We start from the raw sequence: 21,634 nt of genomic DNA on the forward strand, positions 1-21,634 counted from the left end.
AGGAGAGGACCCCGGGAAGCCTCTGCGCCCACCGCCCCGGGAACAGAGAATGGGACCTACTCACCTGGCAGTCTGCGGCCAGGAGGGCGGCGAAGAGAGGAGGGGGTGCGGCTCTGCCAAGAGCCGAGAAGGATCTCCGGGAAAAAGAAACTGAAACTTTGCGCCCCAGGGCGGCGGGGCGGAGGCACCCCTGCCCTGGCCCGGCCCAGCTGCGTCGTCGCAACTCGCGGCGCCATCCCCGAGCGGACAGCCATGGCTTCGAGCCTCTGCCCGCCGTCCCCGCTGCTCGTGCGGGTGTCCCATCCCGGCACCCGCCTCCAATGGAAGCTGGAAAAGTACTTCCAGAGCCGGGAATCGGGCGGCGGGGAGTGCACCGTCCGAGCCCTGGACCGCAGCGACCCCAACTCGAACACCTTCCGGGTGCAGTTCCTGCAAAGGGCGGGTGAGCTGAGGGCCGGGGCTGGGGGGCAGTCGCCGTCCCCGGAGGGGCCCCCCGGGCGTTCCATGCAGACCCAGTTCAAGCTTATCTAGGACAGACGGTGGAAGAAAGTCTGGTACCGTCCGGTGGGAGCCAGGAAGTGGGGGCTCCTGCTGACAGACGCAACCCCAACGCAGTGCCCAGTCTCTGACCTGGTTGATACTCGTCAGTGTCCCCGTGGTGCGTGGTGACAGAGCACCCATGCCGCCCCCAGACGCCCCTGTCACTTGGGTATTTCACTTTGATGTTTTTCATCATCATTCCACTGATTTGTTTTTTAGAACTGCAAGAGTTATAGATACTAAGGAAAGGGGAGAAAAGAATAAAGAAGAAAACACCCAGAGAAAAACAATGCGAATATTTTGGTGTATTTCCTCCTGGCCTTTTCCTCTGAGTGTCAGCAAACATATAAGTAGTTACCAACCTGAATCTACTCTTTGATTCCTGCTCTTCTCACTTGATTTATGATGAACATTATTCCATGACATTGAAATGGGAAACTGGTGCCAGTTAGAGGAACGTGACTTTTAATGAGTGGATGATATTCCATTATCATTAAGCTTTCCTTTCTACAGTAGAACTTAAGCTGCCTTCTTTAGCGTTTTGGGACTTCCCTGGTGACTCAGCTGGTAAAGAATATGCGTGCAATGCAGGAGACCCTGGTTTGACTCCTGGGTCAGGAGGATCCCCTGGAGAAGGGAAAGGCTACCCACTCCAGTATTCTGTCCTGGAGAATTCCATGAACTGTATGGCCCATGGGATGGCAAAGAGTTGGACACGACTGAGTGACTTTCTTTTTTTTAGAGTTTTGAATATGTCCCTCACCCTCTGGTTAACCCACCATTCCAGGATGCAGGCAAGAGCCCTTACTGTGAGGGTGCTGGGGCAAGGTATAGATGCATGAGTAAGAGGGTTATTTGAAATTGCTCTCATTTCTATGTGTATGTGTATATTTAATGTCTCCACTGAAGGTAAGGATGGAGTCTTGAAAAAAGGAAAGCACCACATTGTGGTTGACAACCAACCTGTGACTATTTTCCTGGAACCCAATGAAAATGCAAAAGAGAAGAAGACCAAGATGTCTTCTTCAACACAGTCACAAAAAGGGGCAAGGCACGGTGAGAAGCCTCCAAATGTAAAGGACATTCATAATGCTGCGGATTCCTGTCTCCAGAAGGTGGGTATTGAAGGGAGCTGTGTATGTTCTTGCAACTTCCTCTCCAGTCCAAGGACTATTTGCTGATGATTTATTATGGGCCTGGCACTGTTGTAGACACTGGGAGACAGCTGGGCTTAGTGGCTCAGTGGTACCCGACTGTTTGTGACCCTATGGATTGTAGTCTGCCAGGCTCTTCTGTCTGTGGGGGTTCTCCAGGCAAGAATACTGGAGTGGGTGGCCATGCCCTCCTCCAGGGGATCTTCCCAACCCAAGGATCAGACCCAGGTCTCCCACATTGCAGATAGATTCGGTACCATCTGAGCCACCAGGGAAGCTCAGAGGTACACAGAGGTGAACACAACAGACAGGTCCCTGCTGGGGATGGAGAAGTACCTAGACAATAAGCAAGTAAACAAAATAACTAAAGTCATTTCAGAGAGTGATATGTGCTAAGAAGAAAATATAATGGGGTTTTGCCTTAGAGAGTGACAGGGCTGGGGCAAGGAAAGAGAAGGAGTTTGTGTTATTTCTGACCAGAAGCCACTAAGGAGATGACATTTGGCTTGAGAATTGAATGATGAGAAGGGACCAACCATGCAGAGACATTTGACAAATCAGAGTCAACTGCCTGCTATGTGCCAGGCACTGTCACAGGAGCCAAAGGTACAGCCAGGAACAAGCAGACCCTGCCCTCAGGGACCTCACATTCTAGGAAACCAGACAATAATAGCAATCATATAGATAGGGAGTAAAATATCTGCCAGTGATAAATATCTTCTAGGAAGAAGAACAAAGCAGAATTTGTTGTTGTTTAGTCATTCAGTCATGTTCGACTCTTTGCAACCCCATGGACTGTACCCTGCCAGGCTCCTCTGTCCATGGGATTTTCCCAGCAAGAATACTGGAGTGGGTTGCCATGCCCTCCTCCAGGGGATCTTCCCGACCCAGGGATTGAACCTGCATCTCCTGCATTGGCAGGCGGATTCTTTACCACTGAGCCTCCAGGGAAGCCCATAAAGCAGGATAAATGATAGTAAAGGACTACTATTTTAAATAGGATATTGGGAAAAAACCTCTCAAATGAGGTGACTTCTGAGTAGACACACGAATAAAGTAAGGGAGCTAGCTAAGTGAATTTCTAGGGGAAAAAGATTCTAGGCAGAGGGAAAATAACAAGTGTAAAGCTGACACAGCCACCCCCACCCCCAACACACCCAGACAGGAGCTTACCTCCAGAGCCCAGAAGCTTCAGGGAGGGAGGCGGGTGTGGCTGGAGGGCAGAGGGCAGGAGAGTGAGAGAGGGCCTTGAAAGAGGCAGCGGAAGTCTGGTCTCTGCAGGGTGAAGGTCAGGACTGAGGATTTCAAACTAGATGTTAGAAGAATCCTTAGGTAGTTTTGAGCAGGTGGGTAGAGTAAACTGATTGACATTTCTAAAGGATCCCTCTGGCTGCTGTGTGGAGGACTGAATCTAGGAAAATGCAGAGGTGGAAGGTCAGAGTCCAATTAGGAGGGGCTGCAGTGAGCCAGGTGCCAGATGACATTGGCCTGGACTCTGGGTGGTCCTGATGGAGGTGTGAGAAGTAGCTGGATTCAGGAAACATTTTGAAGGAAGATCTAGAGGAAAAGTGTTACATGCAGAGGGAACAGCTTATGCAAAGACTTTGAGGGAGAACAAAACATTAGAAATCTTGCTTTTTATATTATGTTCAATTTGCCACTGTCCTTTTTTTTTTTTTTTTTTTTTGCCTAATCTGGGGTTTCTCTCACATTTAAGTTTCTAAAGGCCACGGTTTAGAGGGACTAGGAACATTGCTCGTAGTTAGGGGGTTAGTTTTTTTTTTTTTTTTTTAAAGAAGGATCATAGGAGAGAAAAAACAATAATAGGAAAAAACTTCATCCTTACGTGTATGGCCCCCTCCCAGGCTCACACCCTTTAGTCAGAAGCATAGCAATTTACCCAGAAAATGAAGTGCCTAGCTTCCACCCGACTCGCCAAGGTCAAACCAACAGTGGCAGCTCTAGAATCCAGACATTTTGTCCTTGGAATTTTTAAAAATGTTAATGCCCAGATTCTACATTTACATCACAATCTCTGAAGATGGGCCTGGGCCTCAGCTTTTTTTTCTCCCTGGGCGATTCCAGCATGCAAACAGGGCTGGCTATTTTATCAGGGCAGGGGTGCCTCTGGGCTGCAGTACATTGCCTGCTCTGCAGAAAGGAATTGAAAGAAGTCGTCATGGTTATTTCTCTCATCTCTAGACATTCTCCTGAGAGGAAAACATAGACCTGGATGTTTAATATATTTTATTTGTTCCCTTTTAAAATTTCAGATCTTTCTTACTGTCACGGCGGAACTGAACTGTCAACTGTTCTCTAAAGAGCAAAGGGACCGCATCGCTGTTCTCTACCCCAACGTCCAACTAGTGAAGGGCCATGATGGAACTGAGAAAGTCTGTGGTAACTTCAAAGATATTGAAAAAATACATGGGTTCTTAAGTGAGCAGCTCCTGGAAAGGGAGCAGAAACATGAATCTTCCCCTTTGACATCAGAGAGGGAGCCACTCAGTCAGCAGGACAGGAACAGCTGTGTTTCTCCCTTCGAACCAGAAAGCAGGTCAGAAGAAAAAGGCAACCGTTTTGAAGTTCCCTTGGCTTTCTTTGAATACTTCACGCACTCCTGCCCTGATAAAATAGCCTCCATAGAGAAAAGATTTGGTACAAAAATAAAAAGTCAGACGAGTTCTCCAAATATGGTCTATTTAGACTTCACCTCCAGTCGATCAGGTAACCTCGAGGCAGCTCGCAAGGATTTTGTTGAAGAATTTCAGAAGCGTGTAGAGACTCTGACGCAGGAATGTGTTGCGCTAGCAGACAGTAAGCAGGCAACCAAAATCAAAGAGGAGTTAAATCACCAGTTTGCAAAGCTCCTCATAAAGGAGAAAGGAGGAGAATTAACTCTCCTTGGGACCGCAGATGACATTTCAGCTGCCAAACATTTTCTTGCCTCAAAGAACTTTGAAAGTCTTGTCAAGCCACCTGTGAAAATATTGACTCCTAAGGACATGATGAAGGGAATTGAGGTTGATACCGCTCACTATAAGCTTTTAGAAGCAGAATTATCCCAGGAGATATCAAAGATAGAAAAAAAGTACGACACTCAAAGTAACATTTTGGGGATAAATCAGAAAACCTGCATTCGATTTGAACCCAAAACCAAGGAGTTAGATCTATCCATACATGCTTATTCAAGTTTCATCGACACCTATCAACATGTTTCTTGTCAGATTATGAGAGAAGTTCTTTCGCTGAAACTTTTGGGCAAGGAGAGAAAACACTTACATGGGACAAAGTTCTCTGATGATTTTAGAAAAAGGCATCCAGATATACACTTTGTGTTAAATCGAGAGTCAATGACTTTGATTGGGTTGCCGAATCATCTTACAAATGCAAAACAGTATCTCTTAAACAGATGGGGGGTGTCTCCATCAGCTACAGAGAAATGGAATAAAACACTCACGGATACTGATAGTCATAATTCAAAAACAGCTTCACCAACATTGCAGCACCCTGCCAGTTCTGAGGTGTCAGAAGTGAATGAGAAACAGGACACATGTGTCATCTGTTTGAACACCATTAGTAACAAACAAGTGCTCTCAAAGTGCAAGCATGAATTCTGCAGCCATTGTATCAAGGAAGCCTTCTCATATAAGCCAGTCTGTCCTGTGTGCCAGACTTCCTATGGTGTCCAGAAAGGGAGTCAGCCAGATGGAAGAATGAGCGCCGTTGTTGTAAGAGGCTCACTTCCAGGTTATGAATCCTGTGACACCATTATGATTACTTACACTATTGAAGGAGGCATACAAACAGTAAGTGTTTCTGAGTTCCATGTATTTCTTTTCAGTAAACTGAGATTATCAGAGCAACAGGGACTGTTCTATTACCAATTGGCAGTAGATTTCCCAGATAGTTATCTCCATGGTCATATGAAAGGATTTTAAATGCTTATGAAGTTCACTTTGTAAGTAGTAAAAAGTACTTTGTTTACTTATAACAGATATCTTTCTTGTCTATTAAGGCAGAGAAGGGGTGGGTGGTGATTGTGTACTGGAAGGAGGATTGTATTCCCAGCATGAATTTGGGGAAAGAGAAGAAATATGAATTATTTGGGGAGTATGAGCAGACCTTCAGTGCTTTTGTTTTTTGTTTGCTCTATCTGCATATGAACATATCTACACATGTAGTAAAATTTAGACACAGATGTTTTCATGTGACATTTTCTTGCCTTCATACAGAAAGAGCACCCAAACCCAGGGAAGATATTTTCTGGAATACAGCGAAATGCATACTTGCCTGATAACAAGGAAGGAAACGAGGTTTTGGATCTGCTTCGTAGGGCCTTTGACCAAAAACTGATTTTCACAGTGGGGGAGTCTCGAACATTAGGAATCTCAGATGTCATTACATGGAATGATATCCACCACAAAACGTCCCGCACTGGGGGACCACAAAGGTGAGAACCTTTTGAAACAGAATGGCTGCTAAATAGAATTTAGAGGTCATAAAACATGGCAATTTGAAGATGTGACTGTAAGGAGACAGTTTATATCAGTGAGACTGGATGCAGTATTTTGACAGATGCTAATCAGGGATGATAATCTCAAAGACAGAAAGACTGGTTCCCATGACCTTCTACCTTCCAACCACAAAGTATCATACAGTTCATAAATTTTGCATCAAAGGGCAGTGGATCTTCAGAATGCAAGATAAATGGTATCTAAGGTGATTTAATTTGGTATAATTTTAATACCCTTCACATCTATTTGAAGGGTAGATCCTAGGAATGTCACTTTGCCTTCTTTTAAGATCACCCTTTCTTCTACCCTCCTCTCCCATGAGTCCAGTAAAGATCCTAAATTCACTTGACTAGTAGAACTCTAGAAAAGTCTTAGTTAATGGTGATGGAAGTTGTATCGTGGGCAATCCAATTGCTCTTTATGAAATTCAGATAGACTACCTCAGACCCTTAGTATTCAATAGGGAATATATCCTAAGACTTAATTTCCCAAATTTGAAAATCTTCCTATAGCAAAATGATTACCCTCCATAGAAATACAGTATATTATAACTTTATGAGAATCATTGCTTAACCATGAGCTGAAATTAAAGTCTTGTTAGAAGGCAGATCCTGGGCGGGTAGCTAGACCTATTCACCAGCTAAATGATTCACCTCAGCACACTTAGAATTGATTATCCGTCATCGGCCTTCAGGATGGTTTGTAGATATCGACAACTCTGAATATGTTAATGCCAAGGACCTACTGTACAGATTTTTAAAAAAACATCTGTGGTGAAGCTAAGGGCATCTTTTCTTCTGCAGGTATGGTTACCCTGATCCTAACTATCTGAAACGTGTCAAACAAGAGCTGAAAGATAAAGGAATTGAGTAAAAAGACTGTATTAAAAGGATGTCCCGAGACAAGCTTGCAAAAGGCGCAGTTGAAGAAGTAGAGTAAATTCTAATCTAAATCCTTGTGTAAAAACACCGTAAAATTCTTTTCATCTCAAGAAGTATATGCAAGGTTGTCATTTCTGGAGTGTTACATTTTATGGACAAAAAAGCCGCAGAGATCTTTGTAATTTTGCTGCAGAGGTATTGCACCTCATTCGCATGTCATCATTGTTGGGGTTACAGGGGTGGAGTGCTGTGAATTTGAAATCACCTTCTGTATTGTTCAGTTGAAGTACTCAATGCCAATTGATCTTCCTTTTATTGCTATCTCTGCGATAGTCCTTTAGTTTGGTTTGTTTGCCCTTTAAACTCTATCCTAAAAGTAAAAGCCTAATCTGAATGGAGGCAGGGGAGGGGAGGAAGGCTTTGGTTGTGAAAAATTAGGAACCGCATTCCTCTCCCTATCCCATGGCCAGAAAGGTGGCAAGGACAGAAATTGAGCAACCTTTGGCAATAAATGGAATCTCTCTCTTTAAGTTGCTCAGTCATGTCCACCTCTTTGCAACCCCATGGGCTATAGCCCTCCAGGCTCCTCTACTCATGGGATTTTCCAGGCAAGAATACTGGAGTGGCTTGCCATTTCCTTCTCCAAGGGATCTTCCTGACCCAGGAATCAAGCCTGGATCTCATGCACTGCAGGCAGATTTACCGTCTGAGCCACCAAGGTTTGGGACACTGAACCTGGTGTATAGTTGATGCTTAATAAGTTTTTGCTGCCTGACTTAAGTTGCTAATAACCCAGCAGAGAAATATATATTCCCTAAATCTTTGGCAGAGCTCTTGGAAGCCATTGGCTTTGGAAGCCATTTCTGGAGTCCTCACCATTTACTGGGGAAAATGAGTTTGTTACTCCAGAACTCATGGCCTCTGAACTCTGACTGGCCAAACTTTGTCCTTGCTCCCTGCTGATCCTTCTGATCTGCCAAATCATGTGCACTTCCCCTGCCATAGCAATGCTACACATCTCTGAACATTTTTTCTCTCTGGATATTATTATACTTTTATGCATACCCCACTTCGAGTTTTGATAGATAAATCACAAAAACGTCTGTAGACTATCATTTTCTCAGTAACTGGAGCCCCCACAGCACCTTCTCCTTCCTTTTGCTAAGTCCCACCATGTCATGCTTTCTCCCTTAAATTATTTCTTCCTCATAATGACTGGACAGAGAAAAGACTCGAGTTGTGCCTACTGTAAGGAATGTCAACATGTCAAAATTTACTTCTAAATGGTTTTCCAACTCATGAGAAAGTTTTAATAGCAAACTATCTCGTTATCCATGTTCCAGTCTTTTTCCATAAATGATGAATGAGATGCTATTTTCTCAAAAACACATGCATACAAATTTTTTGGTCAGATAGTAATAGTTGATATTGTGTATTTATTTTGTCCCCTTTATAAGAACTTTGTATCTGAGCAATTGATACTATTAGTATCCCCATCTTATAACTGAGAAAGCTGATGGGCAGAGAGGGTAAGTACCTTGACAAAGGCCCCATAATAAGAATCGGTGCTGGAATTTGAAGGTCTTAGGGTGACTCCAAGGCTTTTGTCCCAGAGTTGTACTGTCTCCTACAGGGGTCTTCTCCTCCATGGAGCAGGCTGAGGAGTTCCCATTATTCTGAGCTTCTCTCAGAAATGAATTCCTGCACAGTACTCAAAGTAGATTTCCTCTGAGAAAGTCCTATTTGAAAAATTTAAAACCCCAGAATTTTTTTCTTTGTTCAGAGAGTTGAGGAAATTTAAGGTAAATGGTACATATATTTTTTTCAAATCAGATTAGACATTTAGTTTTTGGTGATTCATTAAAATCTTAGAGTTATAATTAGTTGCTTTGTGTCTATGGATATTTTAGCTTCAAAAAAGATGAGTTTGGTTCCTGCTAAGGTCTGGATCCTTGATTGCAACGTGTGTGCAAGTTTCATAGTGTGAGTGGTTGTCGAGCCTTTGGATTACTGCTTTTGCTCTGTGGAAGGTATTATTATCAATATCTGCTATAAATAAAGTTATTTCCATTTTAGGAACATATTGTCTGTATTCTTTTCCATTTCCTTTTTCTTTTTCCTAAGGTTGAGATTCTGGGTGTTTCCTGAAATACATGCAGTGTGCAGCGTACCGCTTGGGCAGATGTCTTTGCTTGGTTTTATGTATGTGTGCTCAGTCGCTTCAGTCACGTTCAACTCTTTGTGACCTATGGATTGTAGCCTGCCTGGCTCCTCTGTCCATGGGATTCTCCAAGCAATACTGGAGTGGGTTGCCATGTCTTCCTCCAGGGGATCTTCGCGGGGACCCAGGAATTGAGCCCATATCTCCTGGGTCTCCTGCACTGCAGGCAGTTTCTTTACCCACTGAGCCACTTAGGAAGCCCAGTTTTGTGTGTAGCTGTTGCTACATAGTATCAGGATAGACTTAACTACTATTGACTTCACTGCTGCCATGTTCAGCTGTAAAAATCACATTTCTTATTATTTTTCCTCCTTAACACATAGATTACTACAAAAGTAAAAGTAGGTTGCAGGTTTCACATCTTCTCTCCTAAGAAAGCATACGTAGTAACCTATCAGAGTACACTTGTCCCTCCTTGCTCCAACAGTTTTTGTTTCACCTTTCCAGCATTAGAACTGGATTACCCAGATGGCTCACTGCTGCTGCTGCTGCTAAGTCACTTCAATTGTGTCCGACTCTGCGCGACCCCATAGGCGGAAGCCCATCAGGCTGCCCCGTCCCTGGGATTTTCCAGGCAAGAACACTGGAGTGGGTTGCCATTTCCTTCTCCAATGCATGAAAGTGAAAAGTGAAAGTGAAGTTACTCAGTCGTGTCTGACTCTTAGTGACCCCATGGACTGCAGCCTACCAGGCTCCTCCCTCCATGGGATTTAACAGGCAAGAGTACTGGAGTGGGGTGCCATTGCCTTCTCTGAGATGGCTCACTAGGCATTGGCAAATCAGGACACCTTTGTCTCCAAATTAAAAAAAAAGAGAATTATGAATAATATTGAGGTATTTGATGTTTCCCTAAAGATAGTTTCTGCACCCAATTTCAGTGTGTGGGTTTTTCCCCTAAACAATCCAACACCAGCTGAGTGTCCTTCAATTCAACACAAATCTGACACTATCCATCTGGAGATAGCATCAGATTCCACAGGTAAGGACTCAGTCTCACAAGACTGTCCTCCATTTCAGGTGCCAATTACAAGTCTAGATTGTTCCTGTGCTTCTGACTAAATGGCTACAAAATCAGAGGTTCCCACAACCCCCTCTTTAGGCTCAATTAATTTGCTAGAGCAGCTCACTGAAGTCAGGAATCCCGGTTACTCACTAGATTACTGTTTACTATAAAATGATATAACTCAGGAACAGCCAGATGGAAGAAATTTTGTTGTTCAGTTGCTCAGTCAAGTCCAATTCTTTGCGACCCCAAGGACTGCAGCACTCCAGGCTCCTCTGTCCTTCACCATCTCCTAGTTTGTTCAAACTTATGTCAATTGTGTGGGTGATGGAAGAGATGCATATGGGGAAAGGTCATGGAACTTCCATGCCCTCTCTAGGTGGACCACAAAACTGAGCAGAACACCGTAGGGTCCTCTTGGGTACAAAAGCCTTTCCATGTCCCCTATTTCTTGTTTGTAGGGACAACATTTCAGCCTCCCAGATCTTCCCTGTGTTCCTAAGGGAAGGTTCAAACAGTTGCTAATTAGAGTGAGAGAATGCAGAAACAAAGGAAAGGAGGTCAAGAAAGAGTTGTGCAGTGACGGTCAGGGTCCTGGGTTCCTCCTCAAGGGATACACATAAGAATCTGATGCATACCTCTATCCACAAAGTAATCAATAAACAATCTATAATAGGAATAGAAAAGAGTTTTATTTGAGCCAAACTGTGGAATATAGGCCAGAATACAACCCCTCAGATAACACCGAGACTTGCTCAGGAGAAGCATAGTTTTCAGGACATAAATTTAAAACGGTATCTCTCCTCCCCTGTCTACCAGGAAGAACAAAGCTTAATCACTGGAAACAACTTTAGACCCATAGCAGCCTAGAGCTAGCACTGGGAAAATCTACACAACAAATTCTACTAACTGGTCTTTGTCTACCACTAGTTTTTCCATGCATTTGCCTTCCCATGGACTCAAGGTCCTTTCCTTTGACTTATCACTCCTTACCACTCCTCTAAAAATTTATTGTTCCTTTGCTAAGATGCTGTATAAGCTCAAGTTCTAACCAAATCTTTGAAATTCTCATCTCTGGGTACTCCCATGTGTTATGTGTGTGATGCACATGTTAGTAAACTTCTGTTTGCTTTTCTCTTGTTAATCTGTAGTTCATCAGTCCTATTTACAGGGCTCTAGGCAGAGAACCTCAGATGGATAGAGGAAGAGATTTTTCCTCCCCTAATAGAAATATGTCAAATAAATAAATTTTAAAGGTGTTAGCTAAAGCTCCTGTGCGTACCTGTATGCTTAGTCGCTCAGTCATGTCTGACTCTTTGTGACCCCATGGACTATAGCCTGCCAGGCTCCTCGGTCCATAGGATTCTCCAGGCAAGAATACTAGAGTGGGCTGCCATTCCCTTCTCCAGAGGATCTCCCTGACCTCGGGATAAAACTCAGGTCTCCTGCATTGCAGGTAGATTCTTTACCATCTGAGCCACTAGGGAAGCCCAAAGCTCCTACAGTATATATACAAATGTATATAATAGACATATATAAGTGTGTGTGTGTATATGTATACAATATAAATACATGGTATATAAATGTATCAAGCCAAGCAAATCTAATATTGTACACCTTAAACTTACACAATGTTGTTGGTCAATTATATCTCAATTTAATTTTTTTTTTTTTTTTGGTTTTAAAATATAAGAAGGGGGACTTCCCTGGCAATCCAGTGGTTAAGAATCTGTGTTTTCAAGGCAAATTTGATTGGGTAGTCAATTTGGGTTTGATTGGGTAACAGACTCCCCATGCTGCATGGCACAGCCAAAAATAAATAAATAAAATATAAGAAAAAACAATGAAAACGCTTAAGGTGAAATGAACTTGTTTTCAAGTGAGATGGATTAGCCAGTGACAGCCAGCGCTCATACCTAAAACAAACGGAAAATTGAAACACAATAGAGAAATCGTTTATTTTAAGGTAAAAGAGAGCTGCTAAGTCAAGAAGAACTGGAGAGGCTGAGACCCCAGAAAGGGAGAATTTTGAAGAGGAAGGGCTGAGTTTTGCAGCCACTTCACCCAGGTGTTAGTTGCTGATTCTGGGCATAGGCCCGAGGCTGATAATTCCATGTCTCACAACCAGGGAAGACCACTGCTGTGAAACAGACCAGCAGAGCTATGGGAGATCTGGGAGGTTCCTTTAGGGCATCTGTTAAATTCTAGGGATGCATGAGTCAAGAGTTCTAAAAACAGAAGCAGAAAGCCTCTGAAGCAGAATAGAGCCTTCCAAAATCTTGTGAGACAAGGATTAGAATTCTGGACTCACCAGGGAGATTTCTGCCAAAAATCCTGAAAAGACAAGAGCAAAACTGAGGTAGACTGAACCTTACCAGAGCATAACTCAATCTCAACTCAGCATAGGACGTTGGATTCAGGTGACCAGCCACTGATTAGAAACAAAATGCTTCATAGAATTAATGTAATTTTGGTTTTATGTTGAAATATAAACGGGAAAGAATACCAAAGAGTATTCTAGATTCAAAAGGACTTATGAGAAGATTTTGTCCTAGCAGACATTGAAATCTATCAGCAACCAATTTGACACTCTTGGTATAAGAAAATATCAATAACGAGAATATTAAAATGACTCACACTTTCCCCAATACTCTCCAAAAAATTCCAGGTGGAATGAAAGTTAAATACTTAAAAGCCAAAACAAATGCACTCACATGAATGTGAACAGACTAGCACTAGGGGAAATCACTTTTTGACTTTTGACGGAATAGAAATGAAAAAAAGATGGACAGGTTCATTACTCAGATAGTTTTAGCTGTGATGGAATGAACATCAATAAAGCTAAGATCTTAAAAATCCAGAGAAATGGAGAAAATGTTTGCACATAAACACAAAAGTTCAATAACTGAAAAGTATAAAGAGCACAAATAAATGGACAAAAATACTAACTGCCCATCCAACAAATGATTAAAATTCAATCATACAAGAAGAAACATGATCTTAAATCATGATTTTAAAACTATGCAGCCAACTTTATTGGTAAAATAGCTGTAAAATGCACCTACTGTGAAGTTTCATTTTGTATCTAAAAATAGAACAAGAAAAACTTCTGAAAAGTGATAAAACTCAAAGCCTGCAAGTCTTGAGGAAAGCAGATATCATGCATTAATGATAGCAATGTAAAGGAAGCCAGTCTTTCTGAAGGGTAAAATGGCACTTTATTGAAAGAATCATAAATATGTTCCAGCCCCCCATCCCACTAAGTAATGGAATTTATCCTGAGGAAATAATGTTTAATAAAAAAACAAAAGTAGACATATACAATGTTTGTTTTATGATATTACAATACCAAAAGAAGCTAAGATCCCAACAGTGCTGAAATATAGAAACTATTTGTGGTATATCAAAATAATATGTATACTCTAGTGATATACTGAAGATATAAATATGGTGCAGGAAATAGAAGACATTTGGTTAAATCATGTGACATTAAAGGAATAATGCCAAATTATGTATGTGCTGTGTGTTAAGTAACTTTAGTCATGTCCCACTCTTGGTGAGCCTATGGACTGTAGCCTGCCAGGCTCCTCTGTATGGGATTTTCCAGGCAAAAATACTGGGGTGGGTTGCCATCTCCTCCTCCAGGGGATCTTATCCACTCAAGTCTTGAACCCACATCTCCTTTATTGGCAGAGAGATTCTTTACCAGTGAGCCACCTGGGAAGCCCAAATAAATGATTCTTGTCATTTTCCTTGTAAGTTTTCTGGAATATGCATGGAAACAGGATCTCTTGGGCAGGATACAACACCAGCTAAGAAAGAAACAAAGGAAGCTCAATTGCTTTTCAGCTCAAAAGAAGGTTTGGTGTATGCAGTCGCTTTAAAATATGTTGGCAAGTTCTTATAAATACTCCTCCTATGAGGGAGTTGAGTCTATTTCTCCTTTCCTTGAATGTGAGATGGCTTTAGAGACTCGCTTTGACTCACTTCTAATGAATAGAATGCTGGAAAGGAGACACTGCATAACTAACATTGGTCTCTCTTTTCTCTCTTTCTCTTTCCCTCCTTATCCTTCTCTACATGCCTTAGGAGCTAAACTGCCACATTAGAAGTCCAGTGATCCTGAAGCTGCCAGGCTGGAGAGACCACGTAATGAGACCACATGTTCATGGTGATGCCAGAGGAGCCTGTTTTTTGAGTTGTCCCAGCCTAGGCACCAGACCTGTGTGAATAAAACAGCCTTTGAGATGACTCCAGCCTCACCGACAGTCTGACTACAATCATATGAGAGACCTTGATGAAGACTGTCTACCTGAGTCCAGAATCTTGAGAGATGATAGTAACATGTGATTGTCATTGTTTTATATCACTATATTTTGGGGAGGGTTATCAAACAGCAAAAGATAACTAGAATAATGTACTCAGCACTCACTGTGCCAAGAATTTTTAAAAGTTAGGTTCATTGCTGAATGTAAAAATAGAATAATTTTTTAGTCACACTGCACAGCGTGTGGGATCTTAGTTCCCTGATCAGGGATTGAACTTTGGCACTCAGAAGTGAAAGTGCTGAGTGCTAACCTCTGGACCACCAGGTAATTCCCAAGAGAGTAACACAGATTGAAATTTATTTACATTTGTGCCTTGATTTCACTGGTTATGTCAATTGGGGAAGATGGATATGGAAGATAGAGATTTTTTATTTATTTTAATTCAGGTGTATGACTGACTAACAGAAACAAAAAATTTACCAAACCTCTTCCACAGAACAAAGACTTCTAGAATGTAAGGCTTTTAACATACACACCTTCTTGTATGTTGACTAACTCACAAGACTGTACTTTCAGACCAATGATAATGTAATATCCAAATACCTTTAATTTGATACTGGAAGGAGGAAGGACACCGCTGATTTCTTCAGAAGACTCTCTAGTTACACTAAGAAAGACAATGGATTGAGCAGATGGCTCTTGTTCCCAATTGCTGATCTGCCTTCATTCAATGGAATGAAAAGATGCTTCAAAGTGTTATACCCAATCATGTATATGTGTGTGTGTGTTAGTTACTCAGTTTTGTCTGACTCTTTGCGACCCCATGGACTGGTCAGGCTCCTCTGTCCATGGAATTCTCCAGACAAGAATACTGGAGTGGGTTGCCATTCCCTTCGCCAGAGGAACCCCAGTCTCCTGCATTGCAGGCAGATTCTTTACCGAGCCACCAGGGAAGGAAATGGCATCCTTTGTGTAGGCCTTTTGTGTGTGTGTGTGTGTGTGTGTAAATTTATTTTTAAAATGTACAATTTTCCAATAATACAATATGCAATACACTTTATTGTAAGTTTCATTTGCCAGTTGGTTGGTTCTCACAAAATTTGCTCACTGATACTATATAACAGCATAATTGAAACATATGAAGTCAGACAGTATGTGATATTGGTTATATATTTATCTTTTTATCTTATATAACCCTGAAAATAAATTACTGGCAAGTACTATTAAATTTATTTTTTAAAGATGAGAAAACCAAGATTTGTAGATTTTTATTAATTTGTCCAAGGTCACATAGCTGGTAAAATACAGAATAAGTCTTTAACCCAAGTCTGTCTGACTCAGGCCTCAATGATCATATTGCCCTAACTATCAGGATCTTGAAGAGGATACAAGGGTGTCTATCCAGACACCATTTTAGGAATAACTAACCTTTCTCTCAGTTGCTAGAAACATCTGCTGCTGACAGGTCACAGCTGCATCCCTCACTGGAAGTTCATCTGAGCCTGCAGAGAACCCTCTGCCAAGACTGGGTGATGTTTTCAGTTGTAGGCAACTGAATATAAAACTAAAAGAAGTTTTAACAACAAGGACATTTACTGACTCAGTAAGAAATCTGGAGGTAGGGGGTTCTAGGGCTGATTCTGTACCTCAGTTACGCCATCAAGGATCTGTACTCTTTCTCTCCAATTTGCCATTCTCAGTGTTTCTCAGCTGTTGGCCTTCATGGTTAAATGGCTGCAGTATCTCCCATCAACATATGCCATCTGATTGAGTGAGTGAGTTAGTGAAGTCGCTCAGTTGTGTCCAACTCTTTGAAACCCCATGGACTGCCTACCATGGTAGGACAGCCTACCAGACTCCTTCATCCATGGAATTTTCCAGGCAAGAGTACTGGAGTGGGTTGCTATTTCCTTCTCCAGGGGATCTTCCCGACCCAGGGATCAAACCCAGGTCTCCTGCATTGTTGGCAGATGTTTTACCATCTGAGCCACTCGGGAAGTCCCATTCCATCTGATTACATCCCAAAAAAGGAGGGAAAAGGGATTTCCCATTGTGTCTCTATATAAGGAGGAGGGAAAAAAGTATTTTCTAGAAGCAGAATTCCCTATCTCTTTGCCTACAACTGGATAAAATGGTCATCCCTAAACCAATTCTATGAGAAGGGAGTAAGATGAGTAAAATTGATGTAGCCCAACCATGAGTCAAGTGTGTGTCTGAAAGGGCATTTGCTTTGCCTAAGCACTTTGCTCCTAACAGGGAAGGGGAGACTGCCTCTGAGAAAGCAGCCAACCTACTCAAAATGTCTGTAACACTTAACAAGGACTAACTAAATTAAAGTGGTTATGCTGCTGCTAAGTCACTTCAGTCATGTCCGACCCTGTGTGACCCCATAGACGGCAGCCCACCAGGCTCCCCCGTCCCTGGGATTCTCAAGGCAAGAATACTGGAGTGGGTTGCCATTTCCTTCTCCAATGTGTGAAAGTGAAAAGTGAAAGTGAAGTCGCTCAGTCATGTCCGACTCATAGCGACCCCATGGACTGCAGCCTACCAGACCCCTCCATCCATGGGATTTTCCAGGCAAGAGTACTGGAGTGGGGTGCCATTGCCTTCTCCGAAAGTGGTTATAGTGTAAGACAAAATGGACTTCAAGGCAATGAGAATTAATAAAGGAGAAAGAATAGCATACATTAATGACAAAAAGAAACACTTTACTTGGATGATATAAAAGTCTTGAACTGATATACCCTTAAATTAAGCAAAAGCAAAAGAAGATAAGGGAAAGATGGCAAAATTACAAGGTGAAATTAACATATCACCTACCACACGAGAGATCCCATTTCCCTACACCCTCACTACCACACTTTGCTATTTGGACCACATAAGTTTGAACTGTGGTGTTGGAGAAGACTCTTGAGAGTCCCTTGGACTGCAAGGAGATCCAACCAGTCCATCCTAAAGGAAATCAGTCCTAAATATTCATTGGAAGGACTGATGCTGAAGCTGAAGCTCCAATAATTTGGCCACCTGATGTGAAGAACTCACTCACTGGAAAAGACTCTAGTCCTGGGCAAGACTGAAGGTAGGAGGAAAAGGGGATGACAGAGGATGAGATGGTTGGATGGTATCATTGACTCAATGGACATGAGTTTGAGTAGGCTCTGGGAGTTGGTGATGGCCAGGCAAGCCTGGCGTGCTGCAGTCCATGGGGTCACAAAGAGTTGAACATGACTGAGCGACTAAACTTAAGTATATCCTCAGTGTATCCCTCACCAATCTGGCATGCAGAGCTTAGCTTCACTGGTCTGGACATTCAGGTCAAGTGAAAGTCGTTCAGCTGTGTCTGACTCTTCGAGACCCCATGGACTATCCAGTCCAATTCTCCAGAATACTGGAGTGGGTAGCCTTTTCCTTCTCCAGAGGATCTTCCCAACCCAGGAATCGAAACCAGGTCTCCCACATTGCAGGCAGATTCTTTACCAGCTGAGCCACAAGGGAAGCCCTTGATCTCCTTAAATGACTTTTACTTGGGGAAAATATACATTAGGAATTACTATACTGAGAGAGTGGGGGCATTGGAGACATCCCCTGTGTAAGTTTGAAGATGAAACTTCTACAAGGGACCAGAGCACAGGGAGTAAGTCCACCACCTGGTGTGTGTCCATCAAGTGACTCTCTGAGGACTGAACTTGAAGAGGTAAAAGACAGGGTAGCTTACCTCACTTCTCAGGTCACATCCTTTTTACGGAAGCAGTTTCGGGAGCAAAGTGAGGCAGAGTTGGATATGAGGTGCTCACAACTCATTGATTCAGGACAGATTGGAACGCCACCCATTTCCCAGTATATACTTCAGTGGGAGAAATGGGTGGCAGGGCGGGTGGGGAACTGTTGCTGGCTTGTAGAGAACTTGAAAGGAGGCTGATGTTAGGTTATAGAAGTTTGTAGAGAAGTTGAAAGTGGAAACTTACATGAAGCAGAGAAAGGGAAGTTTAGCCCAAAATGCAGATATGGGTTGTTCTATTAAGATCATGTGTGACTCTTAGTTGGCAAGAGAAACAAATAACAGCCATGTAAATGTGGCCACATCTCTGCTGGAGTCTGCTCTCCCCCAGGCCCTGACAGGATGCTTGCTTTCTTGGAAGGAAGTGAGTTTCAGGAAGCAAACACCCCATGGAGACAAAGAATTGAGAGAGAGTAAGCACACTGCTGGAGGGGGTAGGGTGTGGGTTCAACAAGCAGAAGTAGTCTAAACAACTGAGGAGAAAAGACAAAGTACTTCAGTGGCTAATGATGCTTGCAAGTTGTTACTCTTAGAATTATTTTTCTCTTTGGCTTTTAACACCTGACATCCTGATCCCTCTGATATATTCTTTCCAGTGACAATAGAGAAGGAACACTGAGCAGACCGTGTGTGACAAAATACACTGCTAATAATTAAAACAATTCTTGAAGAAAAAAAAATCCAGAAATGGCTTGCCACAACTTCTACTACAGTTTCAGTTTCACTCTGATTTTATTTTTTTGTAAAAAGATGGTGTGAGGAAAAAGATAAAGCTGTTTGCCCAGTTCTGGATTCCCAAACTGGTTAGAGGAGGGTGCTAATTTGAGCTGTGGTTTGGAGTGAAAGGTGCCAATGCCCTGAAAGGAAACAGTCACCACTGTGTTGCAGAAGAGGGACCCATTCCAGGACCTGAAACTGGGCTTTTGTCTAACACCCGGAAATGAATTGTCCGAGGAAACACATGTGCTGACAAAGCAAGCGATTTTATTGGGAAAGGGTGCCTGGGCAGAGAGCAGTAGGGTAAGGGAACCCAGGAGAACTGCTCTGCCACGTGGCTCAAAGTCTCGGGGGTTTCATGGTGATGGGATTAGTCTTTGGGTTGTCTTTAACCAATCATTCTGACTCAGAGTCCTTCCTGGTGGTGCACACCTTGTTCAGCCAAGATGGCTGCCAGAGAGAAGGATTCTGGGAGGTGTTTGGACATGTGATGTCTCCTTTTGATCTTTCCTGAACTCTTCTGGTTGGTGGTGGTTTATTAGTTCTGTGTTCCCTACCAGAACCTCCCATGGTAAAACAGCTCATGCAAACAGATACTATAGTGACTGGCCAGGGTGGGCACTTTCACTCAGCGTGCTTCTCCTAAAGACTGTGTGTCTGAAAGCCCTTGACGGACCCTTCTGCGTACTCCCCACTTCCTCCTACTGGGGTCCAGGGTGGTTTGGACTGGATGACGAGCGCCACCTTCAGGAGGAAAGCTGGAAGGAGGAGAAAATATCTGAATACTGTTCAGCATTACTATGGATCAGAAATAAAAGCCCTGTAACGGTAAACAATCAGCCTGCAACTCAGCAGACCTGGGTTTGATCCTTGGGTGCGGAAGATCACCTGGAGAAGGAAATGGCAACCCACTTCAGTATTCTTGCCTGGAGAATTCCATGGAGAGAGGAACCTGGCAGGTTGCAGTCCGTAGGATTGAAAAGAGTCGACATGACTGAGCGACTAACACAAACTCTTTGGTCCGTCTCTGGTTCTCTTCCTGAAATTTAGTTTCATTATGATATGATACATGAGGTCCAGCCCTGCAGGGAATAGAAGCTCTACTTTTGGCAGATTCTAAGAGGCCTCATCACCTTCTTCACAGATAAAACAAAATCCATCAGGAGAGAATTTCCAGACCTTCCTATCAGCAGTCATTCAGAATCATCTACTTCTGTACTCCGTGTTTCTCTAGTGGCTCACTGGTAAAGAATCCAGTTGCCAACACAGGAGATGCAGGTTCAATCCCTGGGTCAGGAAGATCCCCTGGAGAAGGAAATGGCAATCCACTCCAGTATTTTGCCTGGAAAATCCCATGGACAGAGGAGCCTGGTGGGCTACAGTCCATGGGGTCACAAAGAATCAGACACGACTTAACCACTAACAACAATATAACTTCTGTACTCTAGCTCCTCCTTCCCGGTGCAGTAGGAAAAGGGTCCCCTCTTTGGGCTAGTGCCTCTAGGATCCCCTCCCGCCTTCTCCCACAACCTGTGTCCTCGACCTTCCTTTTACTTTTCTAACAATATTTAAATATTTCTAAGATTCTTAAATTCCATCTTAAATATATTTAAAAAGCAAAAAAACAAAAATAACAACTCCCTGATCCTATAACCCTGTAAGCTGCTGTCTAACTTCTTCCCCTTCACAGTCACACATCCAGAAAGAGCTGACAACGCTTACTGTCTCCAATCCCTTCCCTTCCCTTCCGTCCTCTGTCCACCGCCATCTGTTCCCTCCTCACCAGAAGACAGTGCTTACCAGGTCCTCAGAGTCCAATAGACATTTCTCTCACCTGATGTACTGGTTGTATTTGAATGATGATCCCTCCTTTGTATTTGAAACACTCCTTCACTACGGGTCAAGGTCAAGGATACACACAATCCTAGCCTTTCTCTCACCTTAATGCTCCCATTGGATAGATGCCACTTTTATCTAGTCAGTTGCTCAGGCCATGCATGGAGGAACAGGGAGTCATGCTTGAGTGTCTTCTCTTGTTGCCCACATCCTTCGGCAAGTCCAGTATCAATCTGGAACCCCAGCCCTTCTCAGTCCTCCTCGGCCAGCACCCTGGTCTCAGCCACCCTCATCTCCCACCTGACACTACAGCAGCCACTTGGCTGGCCTCCTGCCTCTACTCTGGTTACCTCAGAGCAGCTCAAGGGATCCCATACAAGCACATCACACGGAACTCCCCTCTTGCCCAATGCCCAAGGTTATCTGTAATCATCCTTAGGCTTCAGGTTACATGTTTCCTCCCCATAAACCCTCCCTGAGCCCCCATACCTAGGCTAGGAGGCCTGATTTGTTCTGGGAACACCTGCATATTCCTTCCAACAACACTTACTCCACTGTGTTCTAAGTCCTTGTGTCCGCATGGTTTCATGAGCTCAGTGAGGGTACAGACTGTGTCTGCCTGTCCAATCCATTCAGAGTGCATGGCACCTATAAAAATTTCTATTAAAAATAGCTGTTAATGTACTGTTCCCCTCATTTCTAAATATAGAATATTAACG

General features: G+C 43.1%; 2 protein-coding genes and 1 long non-coding RNA gene across 6 annotated transcripts in view; 1 reads left to right on the plus strand and 2 right to left on the minus strand.

Moving 5' to 3' along the window:
* PARP9 (poly(ADP-ribose) polymerase family member 9) overlaps positions 1–200 on the minus strand; it is a 29,895-nt gene extending 29,695 nt beyond the window's left edge. Inside the window, exon 1 of one of the 3 annotated variants that reach the window (XM_043473137.1) lies at positions 65–200. The gene's annotated coding sequence lies outside the window, so the exon portion shown is untranslated. The remainder of the gene's footprint in view (positions 1–64) is intronic. The other 2 variants (XM_043473138.1, XM_043473139.1) reach the window with 2 other exon arrangements.
* On the plus strand, positions 69–15,426 carry DTX3L (deltex E3 ubiquitin ligase 3L). 2 transcript variants are annotated; one of them, XM_043473141.1, is made up of 5 exons: positions 69–442; positions 1,450–1,655; positions 3,968–5,503; positions 5,930–6,147; positions 14,406–15,426. In XM_043473141.1, the coding sequence occupies exons 1-5, from the start codon at positions 253–255 to the stop codon at positions 14,410–14,412; spliced, it is 2,157 nt and encodes a 718-aa protein (XP_043329076.1). In that variant the 5' UTR covers positions 69–252; the 3' UTR covers positions 14,413–15,426. The 2 variants fall into 2 exon arrangements, with proteins under 2 accessions (XP_043329076.1, XP_043329075.1); XM_043473140.1 differs by lacking the exon at positions 14,406–15,426 and adding an exon at positions 7,015–9,171 and having other exon boundaries at positions 70–442.
* Positions 1,088–20,018, minus strand: LOC122444635. The gene is made up of 3 exons (XR_006270332.1): positions 19,907–20,018; positions 18,666–18,667; positions 1,088–1,104 (listed from the first exon to the last, which is right to left on the minus strand). It is a non-coding gene; the product is annotated as an uncharacterized LOC122444635 (long non-coding RNA).
* Positions 20,019–21,634: the final 1,616 nt, after the last annotated feature.

The sequence above is a fragment of the Cervus canadensis genome, chromosome 7, assembly GCF_019320065.1.
Source record: "Cervus canadensis isolate Bull #8, Minnesota chromosome 7, ASM1932006v1, whole genome shotgun sequence".
NCBI lineage: Eukaryota > Metazoa > Chordata > Mammalia > Artiodactyla > Cervidae > Cervus > Cervus canadensis.

Bases quoted from the DNA above. Each gene is read 5' to 3' on its own strand.
- DTX3L (XM_043473140.1), top strand. From the start codon at position 253: ATGGCTTCGAGCCTCTGCCCGCCGTCCCCGCTGCTCGTGCGGGTGTCC. The intron at 5,504-5,929 runs GTAAGTGTTTCT...GCCTTCATACAG, and splicing joins TTGAAGGAGGCATACAAACA to AAAGAGCACCCAAACCCAGG. The intron at 6,148-7,014 runs GTGAGAACCTTT...TTTCTTCTGCAG, and splicing joins CGCACTGGGGGACCACAAAG to GTATGGTTACCCTGATCCTA.